We start from the raw sequence: 14,683 nt of genomic DNA, 5'->3' as shown, positions 1-14,683 counted from the left end.
TCCTTTCTCCACGAATCTGTTTCTTATGATTGTTGACTGGGTAATGAAATCCTCATTCGTTGTACAATTGCGTCGGATTCTGAGCATTTGCCCTTTAGGTATGTTCCTCAACCAACTTGGATGGTGACCGCTTTGGATAGGAAGGATACCATTCCTATCTGTTGGTTTAAAATAGGCTTTAGTCGTAATTTGTTTATCTATTAGGTTGATACACACATCCAAGTAGTTGATTGTCTCCCGACTCCAGGTGAAGTCTAACCTGATATTCTGCCCATTGGAATTCAAACATTCAGCAAATTCCTTTAGAGATGATTCAGTCCCCGCCCATATGAAAAAGAAGTCGTCTATGTACCTCTTGTACATTATTAGTTCACTTCTCCGATTAGCAAGGATGCGTTTATCCTCCCATTCACCCATAAATAAATTTGCGAGACTTGGGTAAATACATTGTTCCTCTCCTCTTGCTGGAAGTATTGTGCTGATTCCTCTCTGGTGGGTCCCGGACCGTTCCATGCCGGGACCGGGAATGGTCCGGGACCCACCAGAGAGGAATCAGTACATTGTATCAATGTATTTACCCAACATCGTATAGAGGATGTAGAGCTGGACGAAGGATCCAGAAAAAGAAGGCGCAACATGGATTAGAAGGAATCTATAACTTAGCAGGAATTGAATTAAGCAAGAAAGAGATTAATGTTCTAAACGCCGGATTGAAATGTGGTATAAAAAAACCCATTAACAAGTTTAATGTCTACATGGATATTCAAAAATATGTCAGAAAACTGAACATGAAGAAATATTTTTTTGAATCTTAATCCAACACAAGGCAGGAATATAGAAAGTTGTCCAAAGAGTACAGTAGGGGTTGACAGTGGACTGAAAAATAGTTCCTTATTCAACCCACCCCATTCTTCTAACCAAAATGTGGAGGTGTTCAAACAACTCTTTATTAGGGATCTTGATGTGATTAAACCGGTTAGGAATGCGAATCCTAGGTATATACAGGAAGGCATAGAATCCTTGGAAAAAAGGAAAGAGGTCATTATCAGACCAGCTGATAAGGGGGGAGGTGTGGTAGTATTGGATAAAATTTATTATCATAACCAACTCATAGAAATGTTAAGTGATTCGGATACATATGCAGTTCTGGAAAAAGATCCCACTTCGAATTATAGAAATGATCTTAGCAATCTCATTGAATTTGGATTCAATCAAAAGATATTAACGAAAAAAGAAAGAACATACTTGATACCGAGTTTTAGTCAGATACCGACGATCTACACCCTCCCTAAGGTCCACAAGGATCAACAGAATCCCCCTGCCAGACCGATTGTAAATAGGAATACCTAGATCGGTTCCTGCAGGAGAGTGTAACCCGAATGAGAGCCTTCTTAAAGGACACTAAGGATTTCCTTTGTTGTTTAAATGGTGTTGTCCTACCAGATGCACCTGAAATTTACTTAGTGACAGCGGATGTCGCATCCTTATATACCATCATCCAGCATCAGGACGCCTTATTATCCCTGAATTGGGCCTTAAGCCAGAGGTCCGATTTGCCCCATACACAAAATACATTTTTGGGAATGATGTTGGATTACTATAGTGAAAATGCGATGATTTTAGGAGAAACACCCGGGGGATGGCGGCGCAGTCACGCGGTCTCTGGTAGTGATTTAGTAGATCTATATATGTTTTAAATTGCCCCCTCGATATAATAGCTAGTGACACCGAAGATCACAGGAAGTGTATCTTTTGGTTCCGGTGTCCTGTGCATAGCTCAGAGTGAGGAGGACATGTGACCGCTGGCCAATCCACCGTTAGCAGCATTGGTAAATAGGCGAGGCTGGACACGCAAACTTCACCCCTACCGAAGAAGCCAAACGGAGCCCACGCTCCAGGCGTAACGCGTATAGGGAGGCGGAGCCTGCGTGCCTGACGCCGATCGCTCGGGTGCTACTCTCCAACACTGAATGCCATAATAGCAGGCACGGCTGAGTGCCCAACAAATGTGAGTTACCCCTTTATGCTCAATAAAAGCTCATTATTTACATTCAGAGAGCACTAGATCTTTGCTTTATCTTTATTTTATGTCCTGGCGACCCCCGGAGGTGAAGGCTGGAGAGGTTACCTGTGATAGTCTGTTTATCCCCTGATATGCTCATGCTGGCCCGTTTGGGTCTGGTATCAAGGTGAGAGGCCAATCTTACTGGTGGAGGGAGTTCACACACTGGTGGTTCCTGCTTGATTCACAAGGGATTGAGGCTGTCCTGTCATCACCTGGATATACTAATCATTACTTTGGAGCACTTTATATGAACATTTATGTTTCATCAGAGCACATATGATGGACACCATATTTTGTTGATAACACTTGTTGATTCATGTAATCGCTAATTATTTTTGTGCCCTTCTGGCGCAGCACGTTTTTTGATTTTTATTTTTTTATTTTGATGTTGGATTACTGTCTTACCCATAATTACTTTTGGTATGGGGGACGGTTTTATATACAAAAGAGGGGAGTTGCGATGGGCGCAAAATTCGCGCCCAGTCTCGCAAATTTATTTATGGGTGAATGGGAGGATAAACGCATCCATGCTAATCGGAAAAGTGAACTAATAATGTACAAGAGGTACATAGACGACCTCTTTTTCATATGGGCGGGGACTGAATCATCTCTAAAGGAATTTGCTGAATTTTTGAATTCCAATGGGCAGAATATCAGGTGCGACTTCACCTGGAGTCGGGAGGCAATCAACTACTTGGATGTGTGTATCAACCTAATAGAAAAACAAATTACGACTAAAGCCTATTTTAAACCAACAGATAGGAATGGTTTCCTTCCTATCCAAAGCGGTCACCATTCAAGTTGGTTGAGGAACATACCTAAAGGGCAAATGCTCAGAATCCGACGCAATTGTACAACGAATGAGGATTTCATTACCCAGTCAACAATCATAAAAAACAGATTCGTGGAGAAAGGATATAGACCAGATATCATTGATCAAACGATGGAAGAGGTATATGCTACATCACAAGAAACCTGTCTGCGAACAACCAACAGAATATCGAATGATGGACATCAATGGGGGTTTATTACGGACTACAATGTCCAATACAAAGATTTCGAGGAAGTTGTCAAAAAACATTGGAACATTTTAAAACTAGATAAAACTTTGGGACCAGTTTTGCCTGAACGACCGAGGTTTATATACCGTAAAGCACCATCTATAGGAGACCGAATTGTCAAAAAAGTGCTTGATCCTCCTCAGTTACCTAAGATCTTTTGGAATATGACAGGCTTCCATGCGTGTAGATGATGTAAGGCATGTCGACAAGTAAATACCCACTATAGAGGGCTTACATCCTTTACATCTAATGCAAATGAGAGATCATTTGAAATTAAGGAATTTATTTCCTGCTTGTCAACCCATGTGGTATACGGCATGGAATGCCCATGTGGGCTTATATACATTGACCAAACAAAAAGGAGACTGGGAAAACGTATTTCAGAGCACATCTATAAGATCACCACAGGCTTTAAAGAGCATAGTGTGCCATTGCACTTTAGAGAGAAACACAGCAGAGATCCGTCAGGTTTGAAATTTTGGGGGATAGAGAAGATGCCCCACTCGTGGCGAGGAGCAAACAGAGTGAGGGAGCTATCCAAAAAAAGAAACTCAGTGGATTTATTTAACAAATGCTCTTACCCCTAATGGGTTGAATATTGACCTGGATTTAAATTGTTTTTTAAGTAATTATTAGTTGTCATGTTTTAATATTTAATATTTTAACAGTTGACAATTAATTGCTTGTACTATATCTTTTTCCTTTTGCGCTTCCTGGGAATTATTATGGATATGTAACCAAGGATAGTAAGTAGTAATTTCAGTATTATTATTAATATTAATTTTAATATGCATTTTAGGAGCTTTTAGCTTATGATTTTTATTTTTATATTTAATGTGTAGTTTAGACAATTGTGCAGTAATTGGAATTATTGTGTATGTATCTGATTTGTTTTATGTATTTATTGAGCGTATAAGCTACTAAGTACTAATTGGATGGTACAATGGGCATGGATGCATGTGATGTACCATGCAGGAGTATGCCCGAATAAACAAATTATGAAAAAATATGAATTATGAAAAAACCAAGATCGTATGTGGATATTGCAGTGTATGTGGTCGTATATCGCAATGCCGCTGATCCGAGTACATGCCGGGATGGATGCTGCGGAGCTCCGCCGTGACATGTATACCGCCCATTGAGTCTGGGAGGCCGGACTCGGGGCAGGATAAATTGAATTTCAGGGGAGCGTGCTGACGTCCTCTGTTGAAGTCGTTTACGACGAAACGCATCAGTACGCCAGCACGCCGCTATCGCGGAGACGCCAGATGCCCTTACCGTGAAGCTGAACCTTCTACAGCAGAGGCTGGTAATCTGCGGGGAACGGCGGGACTGGGCGGCATACTGGCGGTATTCCACTAGTTTATACGCTGAATATTTTTATTTGAATGTAAGCATTTTTAAACTGGGGGGGGCGGATGTATTGATATTGAGCAATAAAAGGTTAAAACGATATCACACTATCCGAGCCCTACTCTTGTCTTTTCCCATTGGTCATTTGGATCACATGCTATTGGAGAGCCTGAGCAAAGGAAACAGGAAGCCACAGCGGGCAGTGATCGTTATTCTAGAACCAGGTGTTGGAGAGACAACTGAAAGGCAGTGATATAGAGGCTTCTGATCTTTGTTTATCTGGTGAGTGCTAAATCTAGAGGGAAGCACTGGAGGTGTGGTGGTGGACCCATCCTTTTTTATCGTGATCGAAGTACCACTATTTATCCGATCTGATATTATGGACTCCATGTCAATCAGCTAGTAAAGACTGCACTGGGGATCAAGAGAGACTGTTTTATATATATCACTTGGACACTTGCATTCATATGATGATTTAATTTTGTATCCAGTTTTTAGATACTCAGAGTGGATTGCTTTGGGTATAGCGCTGCTGAGTGTGATTCGTCTTGTGTATTGACACAGTACTAACTGCACCTTATTTACATCTATTGTTTACTTACAGTGGCTGCTCATTAGTTGTTTATTTATTCATTGGTGTATTTAGTGCTGCACCTTCATTGTGTTGCACATAGGTTTTGAAGAGTTTTTTTAATATTTAATATTTTACAGTGACCACCAGCGCTGGGTGTGTGTTTGACGGATATTGTATCATCAACCACAATTTTTTACTAATGAGCACACAGTGGTTAGAGGAGAAGGTGGGGAATGTGCACCAATGAGCACACAGTGGTAGGAGGAGAAGGGGGAGAATGTCCACCAATGAGCACACAGTGGTTGGAGGAGAAGGCGGGGAATGTCCACCAATGAGCACACAGTGGTTGGAGGAGCAGACGGGGAATGTCCACCAATGAGCACACAGTGGTTGGAGGAGAAGGCGGGGAATGTCCATCAATGAGCACACAGGTTGGAGGAGAAGGCGGGGAATGTCCACCAATGAGCACACAGAGGTTGGAGGAGAAGGTGGGTAATGTCCACCAATGAGCACACAGTGGTTGGAGGAGAAGGCGGGGAATGTCCATCAATGAGCACACAGGTTGGAGGAGAAGGCGGGGAATGTCCATCAATGATCACACAGTGGTTGGAGGAGAAGGCGGGGAATGTCCTTGCATGGCCTAGTCAGAGCCCCGACCCAAACCCCATTGAAAATCTGTGGAATGATTGAAGACTAAAGTCCACAAATTGTCACCATCAAATGTAACTGAACCTGAGCCGTTCTGCAAAAAAGAGCAGGCAAATATTGCAAAGTCTTCATGTGCAAAGTTAGTAGAGACAAATCCCAACAGACTAAAGGCTGGAATTACAGCAAAAGGTGGTCCAACAAAATACTGACATGGTGGGGGGGGGGGGGTGATCCTTTTTCCAACTCAGTGATTATGTTTTTGAATTTTTTTACTTTTTTCTGGCATGTTGGTGTTAAATCTTTCACTTGGATGTTATAAGTTGCAGCTGGATAAAACATAAACGGTGTCTGTCTTCATTTCAGGCTACAAAGCAACAAAATGTAACTATTTTAAAGGGGGTGATTATTTTCTATACTCGCTGTCTATATATTTTGTACTGCAGTTATGGAACACAGACAGGTTATAATCCTAGATCATTTCTTCTTGAAGTCCTCCTGAGAAAACGAGTCTACCCCCGTGAAACGCGTTGAGACATTGACAAGGTGGGCTATAGGGGGAGAGAGTCATCTAGAATTTGGATTTCATTTCTGTATGTTAACAGTGATGTACATTGTCTTCTATTTTTACTTAATGGGAATAAAGGATTTTAAAAAATATCTTAAATTTTCCGTCCTTATGCGCCTAAAATGTCCACAGTTTATGTTTCATGAGCCAAGGAAGATCTCCAATAGCGTATGAATACTTTGTATCCAAGTAAAAACATAGCAATGCATAAAAAATACAATAAACTCACATAAAAAGCTGCTGCCAACCCAGGATCGCACAGCAGCGTGACATTGGCACCAGAAACTCCGCCCCAACGTGTTTCGTCCAATAGCATGTTATCAAGGGGTCTTCTAGTGGCGACGTCAGCCATCTTTAACCCCTTACGAACCGTCCACTGCAGTTTTACATCGCTACTTTGGCATTTAATACCGGGGTTAGGGCAGCAGATAGCAGATAGCTGCCATAACCCCGATATATTCTTACAAGGCCGGCAGTCCGCTTTCACATAAAAGTGGTCCCAGTGGCGTATTCGCTGCGGGATCACTTTTATGGGCGGCAGGAGAGGTGTTTCCCCCCACCCGCCGCTTCCCGGTCATTTTCCCCGCTTAACAGAGATGTTGGTAACAGGGAAACCTATCCGGTCCTTTCACCTCCTAGGCAGGAAGTCGAGTGAGGCCAAGCTGGCCCCGACTGCACTCTATGGCCTTGGAGGACCGGAGCAACATCATACGTCACTTCCTCCCAACTGCATTAAAGGGCTCTTTTTTTTTTCTTGCAGAAAAGAAATAACTTTTTTTTTTTTTCTTAGTTTTTTAGTGTGTGAGATGTGAGGTCTTTTTGACCACAGATCTCACATTAAAGAGGACCTGTTCTGCTTATTTCTATTACAAGGGATGTTTACATTCCTTGTAATAGGAATAAAAGTGATCAAATTTTTTTTTTTAAAGGGACAGTGTAAAAATAAAAATATGAAAGGTAGAATAAATAAGAAAAAAAAAATTAATTTAAGCGCCCCCGTCTCTCTTAACTCGTGCGCAGAAGCGAACGCATACGCAAATCTCGCCCACGTATCTAAACGGCTTTCAAATCACACATGTGAGGTATCGCCGAGATCGTTAGAGTGAGAGCAATAATTATATCCATAGATCTCCTCTGTAACTCTAAGCTGGTAACCTGTAGAAATTTTTAAAGCTTCGCCTATGGAGATTTTTTTAAAGTACCAATGTTTGTCGCCATTCCACGAGCGTGCGCAATTCTGAAGCATGACATGTTGGGTATCTATTTACTCGGCATAACATTCTCTTTCACATTATAGAAAAAAAGTGGGCTAACTTTACTGTTTTCTTATTTTTTAATTCAAAAAAGTATTTTTTTGCGCAAATACGGTGTGACATAAAGTATTGCAACGATCTCCATTTTATTCTCTAGGGCAGTGATGGCGAACCTTGGCACCCCAGATGTTTTGGAACTACATTTCCCATGATGCTCAACTACACTGCAGAGTGCATGAGCATCATGGGAAATGTGCTCTAGGGTCTCTATATAAAAATATATATACATATATATACATATACAGTACATACTGTATATATATATATAAATATATATATATATATATATATATATAATGTTTGGGGAATCTAAGTAATTTTCTAGCAAAAAATACTGATTTTAACTTGTAAACAACAAGTGTCAGAAAAAGGCCCAGTCCCTTAGTGGTAAGAAACTTTGCCCAGTTCACCCAGTCACAGGTGTGGGATAATACTACTATAATGCCAAAACAGGAAGTTTCAGATTAACACCCCACAGCCGACTTCTATAGCATTCCTAATGACTGGCAGCTCTAGTAGGGTAAGAGGGGTAATTGGGTCCTTATCCTGCCCAGAAGAGGGTGATGGGATCAGTCATGGGTGGTGGTCCCCACAGACTACATCCATCTGGGTGTGAGTAGAGGGAGGGGTGTAGGAAAAGTCACCCAAGCTCAACTGCTGTATTTGGAGATATGAGAACAGAAAGCCGGTGCTCAGGCTAGGGCATTCACTTTCCACATATGACTCCTTAAAGATATTAGCCAGCAACTCGGATGTCTTTGTATAAATTCTTTGGTTATTGGTTACAAAATAGTTTATCCACAGAATTCTAGCGTGTTTCGGCTGTAGCCTTCCTCATAAGAAGGAGGGATGTACCTCCTTGTGCTCCTCGGGGGCGGTACTATTTGTTTTGTCCGTAATGTAGGGGTGTATAACTTACTTGACATTCCAGTTTGTTTTATTATATTTCGGTGTGTGGTGCTGCTGGCTGAGGGGCCTTCTGTGTGAGACTCTGTAGATTCTTTATTGGTTACAAAATAGTTAATAAGCAGAATTCTAGCGTGTTTCGGCTGTAGCCTTCCTCATAAGAAGGAGGGATGTACCTCCTTGTGCTCCTTGGGGGGAGGTACTATTTGTTTTGTCCATAATATAAGGGTGTATAACTTACTTGGCATTCCAGCTTGTTTTATTATTCCCAGGTGTGTGATGCTGTTGGCTGAGGGGCCTTCTGTGTGAGACTCTGTAAATGCCAAACAATAAAAAAACAAATAATTTATGTAGAGAATTGCATGCAACCTATGTACTTTGTTAACCACTTGACCTCCCGGAAAAGATTTACCCCCCCCCCCCCCTTCATGACCAGGCCATTTTTGTTATTCAACACTGTGCTAGTTTAACCACTTTAGCCCCGGAAGATTTGCTCAATGACCAGGCCACTTTTTTTCAACTTGCCACTGCGTGATTTTAACTGACAATTGCGTGGTCATGCAATGCTCTACCCAAACACAATTTACTTCCTTTTTTTTCCCACAAACAGAGCTTTCTTTTGGTGGTATTTGATCACCTCTGTACTTTTTTCTTTTTTTTTGCGATATTAATAAAAAAAGAGCGAAAATTTTGCAAAGAATTGACATTTTCGAGAGGAAAGGAGTTTGATCCCTGATACCCGATTAGTAGGTGTGGCCAACGTCCCGGGGAAACATTTGGAAGATTTTTTGGTGCCTCAGGTCAAAGGAATTGGGACTTTAAGGGCTCAGTAAAAATAGTATGTTTTATTGAACATATATTGGTTTGCGATATGCAAAAAATTATAATACAAACATAATAAGACAATAGGTGCCAATGGGTTATAGACCCATGTGAAGAAGTGAAAAAATGGAACGAAAGGTGACAAAGTGAAAATGGTGACTTTTGGAACTCTGTCTTTTGGGCTCAGGGATATGAGCTTGTTGAGAGAGGGACACCATGGGGGACCTCATGGGCACCGAGTGGGATTCCCTCATGTCAAGCATACAATCTACCTTCAAGGAAAAAGAACAATTAAATTCAGACATATTTGCACTATTCACCACTCTAAGAAAACATCTGGAGCGGAAATCATCCCTACACTGGCATGTCCGCACATTCGATAGATATATTAAGGAAAACATCAACCCAGCCGGCCTAAGGGTCCAAATTTTCCCCACAATCGAGAATATTACGTCACAGCTAAAACATGATTGGGAGGAAATCCTCAATCAATGCTCAAAAAATCTGATGCTACTCTTGCAAGAAGAATATCTTAAACAAAGCAAAAGTCTGGAAGGGGAAATAAAGAAAATATATGACCAACTCGCACCATTAAAAACAGCTGCGCTATACAGCGAACAAGAAAAAAAGTTGAAAGACCACCTCGAAGAGTACAGCAAAGAAATTCTCGTTAAAAAAGAAAAAAAGTATTGGCGAGATAAAAACGCCTTTACACAAGGCCGAGCCTATAAATGGACCAACCAAACCAGAACAAACCGCAACAGGAATCGCTTTCCAAGAACTCAATATCAACAGCAGTCCTCTGATTCATCCTCCTATAATTCCGGCAATGAAAGGGGAAGAGACAGAAGTCACCCTCTAAAAACACTTGACAGACGTGAACGAGAAACACCACAAGAACAAGGAGGCGCATACGCCACCGACGCTGAGACATCCGACACTACGGTAACTCACAAAAATCTTAAACCTCACGAAATATTTACCAGATCTAAAGTTAAAGGGGTTTTTTTAGGGAAACCCAACAAGAAGAACCCTCCGACTCAAGATCCTACGGAAACGAGACCGGAGAACAAGAAGGACTGAATGTCATCAATCTTTCCTCACACAATCTAACACAAGCACAAAAAGAAGTACTCTCTCTCGGACTATCCTTTTGCCCCAATCAAGGCATGGATCAATTTGAGGTCATAAAATACCTCAATTTATTCGCCCGTAATTTATTACTAAAAGCCACTTACAGTAAAAAAACCACAACAGAACCAACACCCACACCACTAACTGCGGCCGAATACCGAGCAATCAGAGACCTTAATTTACTGCTTGAGGAAGGAGGACTAGAAGACCTGGAAGACACAGAGCCATTCGCTGACAGCGAAGAAGAAGACACCGCAATAGGACCCACCACACAAACACAATTCAAGAAAAAATCACATATCTTTCCTCCTCTCAATACAAACCCGGCTATTGCACTTTTTGTACGTCAAACTACAAAAGATATTGAACAAATACGCCAAACAACATACTCTACCAATCTTCCACCCTACCAAATTCAAGCTCTAAAAGAACTACAAGAAAACGATTCCATCACCATCAAGCCCTCAGATAAAGGGGGCAATGTTGTTCTAATGAACAATGAAAAATATCAAGAAATGTGCCTTAACATCTTGCAAAACAAAAAATATTACCAACAAATCTCCCCATTGATGGTACACAGTTTTAATGAGGAATTTTATCAACTCACTGACAGAGCATACAACAACAAAATTATTACGCAAACCCTCTGGGAATTCATACGCACAAAACATCCGCGAGTACCAACATTCTACGCACTCCCCAAAGTGCACAAAGATCCACTCAACCCGCCTGGACGACCCATCATTTCCGGAAACGGATGTATCACAGAAAACATTAGTCAGGTGATTGATGCTCACCTCAAACCCTTCGTTACCAAATTGGCATCATATGTCAAAGATACAGGACACTTACTCCAAATACTAGACAATATCACTATACCTACAGACGCCTTCCTCGTCACTATTGATGTTGAAACACTTTACAACAACATCCCCCACTCAAAAGGCCTAAAAGTGGTTGAAAAAGTTCTCCAACAAGCAAGCAGATACGATGCCAACTTCAGCACCTTTATTTTACAGATGCTGAGGTTTATATTAAATCATAACATCTTCTCCTTTTGTGGTACGTACTACGTTCAAACCTGCGGTGTGGCGATGGGCACAAGCTGTGCGCCCACATACGCCAACATATACCTAGGTGAATGGGAAGAGGATTTTCTATCATCAGAGAAATTCACCCAATATACCAGGTACATCTCCCTCTGGCAAAGATACATCGATGATGTTTTTCTCATATGGACCGGATCAGAAACCCTACTACTAGAATGCTTAAATCAAATGAATCAGAATCAATTTAACATGTATTTCACCATATCATGCAACCTAACAAAAATACCGTTCTTAGATACCTACATCTACAAAGATGATGCGGGCAATCTGCTAACAACACTCTTCAGAAAACAAACAGCCGGCAACACAATACTTCATGCCAAGAGCTTTCACCCTGAACCCCTCAAAAATTCAATACCTTACAGTCAGTTCCTCAGACTCAAGAGAAACTGCACCAAAAACTCGAAATTCCAGGAAGAAGCTAACGCCTTAACAAAAAGACTCATAAACAGAGGATACTCTAAGACATGCCTCAGAAAGGCATTTAACCGAGTTAACAAATTGGACAGACACGAGATTTTGTATAAACAGACTAAAAAAGATACAAAAACAGACGTACCACCCACAAGAATCATCATGCGGTTCTCAAATGAACACAAGAAAATAAGGAACATAATACAAAAGAATTGGCCCATTCTTACTGAGGACCCCACACTCAAAGAATTGGTACCTATACATCCTCTTATTACCTATAGAAAATCACGATCACTACATCAAACCCTAGTAAGGAGTGAAATGAAATCTCAAAGAGACCCTTGCAAAATCGTGGGAACATTTCCATGTGGCTCTTGTGCCCAATGTCCAGTGATACGTAAATCCACACGTTCAGTTCTCCCGAATGGTGAAACCTTTATCCCACGCCATTTTGCCAACTGCAAAACCAAGGGGGTAGTATATATCATGAATTGTGAATGTGGATCATTCTATATCGGGAAACCCCGTCAAGAATTTGGACTAAGAGTCAACAAACACATTCAAAGCATGACCATCGGTAACTTCCACCTCCCACTAGGCCGTCATATAACTCAACACCATAAATATAAGATGCCAAAAGTTTCCTTTTCCGTATTAGACCGCATCCACATTCCAGCCAGAGGAGGGGACTGGAACAAGTCCCTCCTACAAAAAGAGATGCGCTGGATAAAAAAACTCAAGGCTACAACTCCTCCAGGTTTAAAGGAAAGTGAGAGTTACCGTCCTTTCCTAGAAGGCTTTTCTTCAGGGAAAACTGATTGACAATACATATCACCTGGCTTCATAACCAAAATCATAATCAACATTTCCAGCCTATTCAACCCATCCCCCTTTCAAAAAAACTCTCCCCCCCCCCCTATACCATATTTTCATCATAGGTATGACTTGTATGCTGTCATTTGGCACTACCCCTCCATGCCCACTGGTCACCCTATTCAAATGGACAGTTCCTCATTTTTGTCCTTTAGAATTATTATTGCTGTTAACATTATTCACTATTTTTCATGTACAATTATTCCTTTTATTTATTTCGATTTACCATGTTATATATGCGTTATACTGTGACTAGGATAGGTCTAATTACCCAGGACTACCATATTCCCTCCATGCCTTCCCCAACCCACCCGGCACGGGTAGCCCCAGAGTTCCCTTCTCTGGGGGATGACAAAGACCTAGAGGGATCGCATCCCCCTAGATCTACGTCTTATCTCAGTGTCGGCGGCTACGGAACATCTTGATGCCCATTACGTCACAGGTAAGGTGCGCACGCAGCCCATCGGCGCACGCATCATGACCGCACTTCGGCCCTGGGCCGGATCAGCTCTGAGAAGTGCGCGCGCAACTCCACCTGCGCGCGCATCACCACCTCACGCTGACCCGATCCCGGGATCGGCGTCATGACGCACGGCCGCGCCAATGCGCATGCGCCGAGGAGCATAAATAGCCGGGGATTTTCAACAGGGCGCCACTCCCCTCCAGCCGAGGGACGGTGCGGACGCCCCAGGACACGCTGCAATTGGACTCAGACTGCATCAACCTAGCCCTACTAACTGTAAGTTTATCATCCAACCAATGCTTTATTTTGCATTGTTGGATGTACCTTCATTACAAGTGCCCAAAATGCCTTCTACCAAGGCTGATCAGCACTAACTTTCTCACCAGGGAATTACCAGGATCCATGACCAGGGCTCCCCCTGCTGTTTGGTATCCGGAACTCCCCTCAATGTAAGTTCCTAACAATACTTCATACCAATACTAAAATCACTATAACTGTACCAACACAAACTACAAATCTACTCCACTATACAGGCTTAATGTAAAGCAAGAAAACACTCTTCACAGGCCTCCTTACCAACAATTGGATCACCACCAAGACCTTCACTGTAAGTGATGAGCACTAATTACCTTAGTGCTTTCTAAACAAAATAAACAAATTCTCAAAACAATTATCGTGATTCCATATGCTATACTTTCAGGTCACTGAGAAGGACTCTCTTCCTCCTCACACATATTGAGTGATCCCCTACGCCATGTAAGTCTGTTCAACATATATCTCCTCTTATACCCATACTTCAGCTGGCAATATCATCACTGCCTCTATCATATAATTCTACAGACAGCCTTTCCTCCATAAATCCTGTGTGAACAGTTAGGGACAAGCAATGGGAATACCAAAGCCTGGGAATCGACCGCTTAGTCACATGTATGTGCTTACTTCATTACTATTCACTATTTTTTCAAATAGTGCTATATCATATATTTCAATATATACTTACTATATATTTTTCCAGATATGGTGAACTCTCCACCGCTTCCTTGATAAAGGCAATATACTAATATGCCGAAACGCGTCGGAAGCTCGACAAGACACTCTCTCTCAACAAGCTCATATCCCTGAGCCCAAAAGACAGAGTTCCAAAAGTCACCATTTTCACTTTGTCACCTTTCGTTCCATTTTTTCACTTCTTCACATGGGTCTATAACCCATTGGCACCTATTGTCTTATTATGTTTGTATTATAATTTTTTGCATATCGCAAACCAATATATGTTCAATAAAACATACTATTTTTACTGAGCCCTTAAAGTCCCAATTCCTTTGACCTGAGGCACCAAAAAATCTTCCAAGAATTGACATTTTCTACTTTGACTGTTAACAA

The 14,683-nt window shown here is 41.6% G+C and overlaps 1 protein-coding gene and 1 pseudogene across 2 annotated transcripts in view; one reads left to right on the top strand and one right to left on the bottom strand.

Moving 5' to 3' along the window:
* The window catches only part of LOC309545902, a 1,177,957-nt pseudogene that overhangs the window by 412,643 nt on the left and 750,631 nt on the right, over positions 1-14,683 (top strand). The gene's annotated exons all lie outside the window — the stretch shown is intronic.
* Positions 6,176-14,683, bottom strand: part of LOC309546592 (uncharacterized protein) — a gene marked incomplete at its 3' end in the record, with an annotated part of 44,340 nt that continues 35,832 nt past the window's right edge. The window contains exons 4-6 of the mRNA XM_082246340.1: positions 8,727-8,798; positions 8,499-8,579; positions 6,176-6,249 (exon numbers count right to left, since the gene is read on the bottom strand). Of these exons, the coding sequence (XP_082102466.1) occupies positions 6,176-6,249; positions 8,499-8,579; positions 8,727-8,798 (227 nt within the window). The remainder of the gene's footprint in view (positions 6,250-8,498; positions 8,580-8,726; positions 8,799-14,683) is intronic.

This window comes from Pelophylax lessonae (assembly GCF_965119305.1).
Source record: "Pelophylax lessonae genome assembly, chromosome: 2".
Taxonomy (NCBI): Eukaryota; Metazoa; Chordata; class Amphibia; order Anura; family Ranidae; genus Pelophylax; species Pelophylax lessonae.
This window is presented reverse-complemented; position numbering and strand designations above follow the sequence as displayed.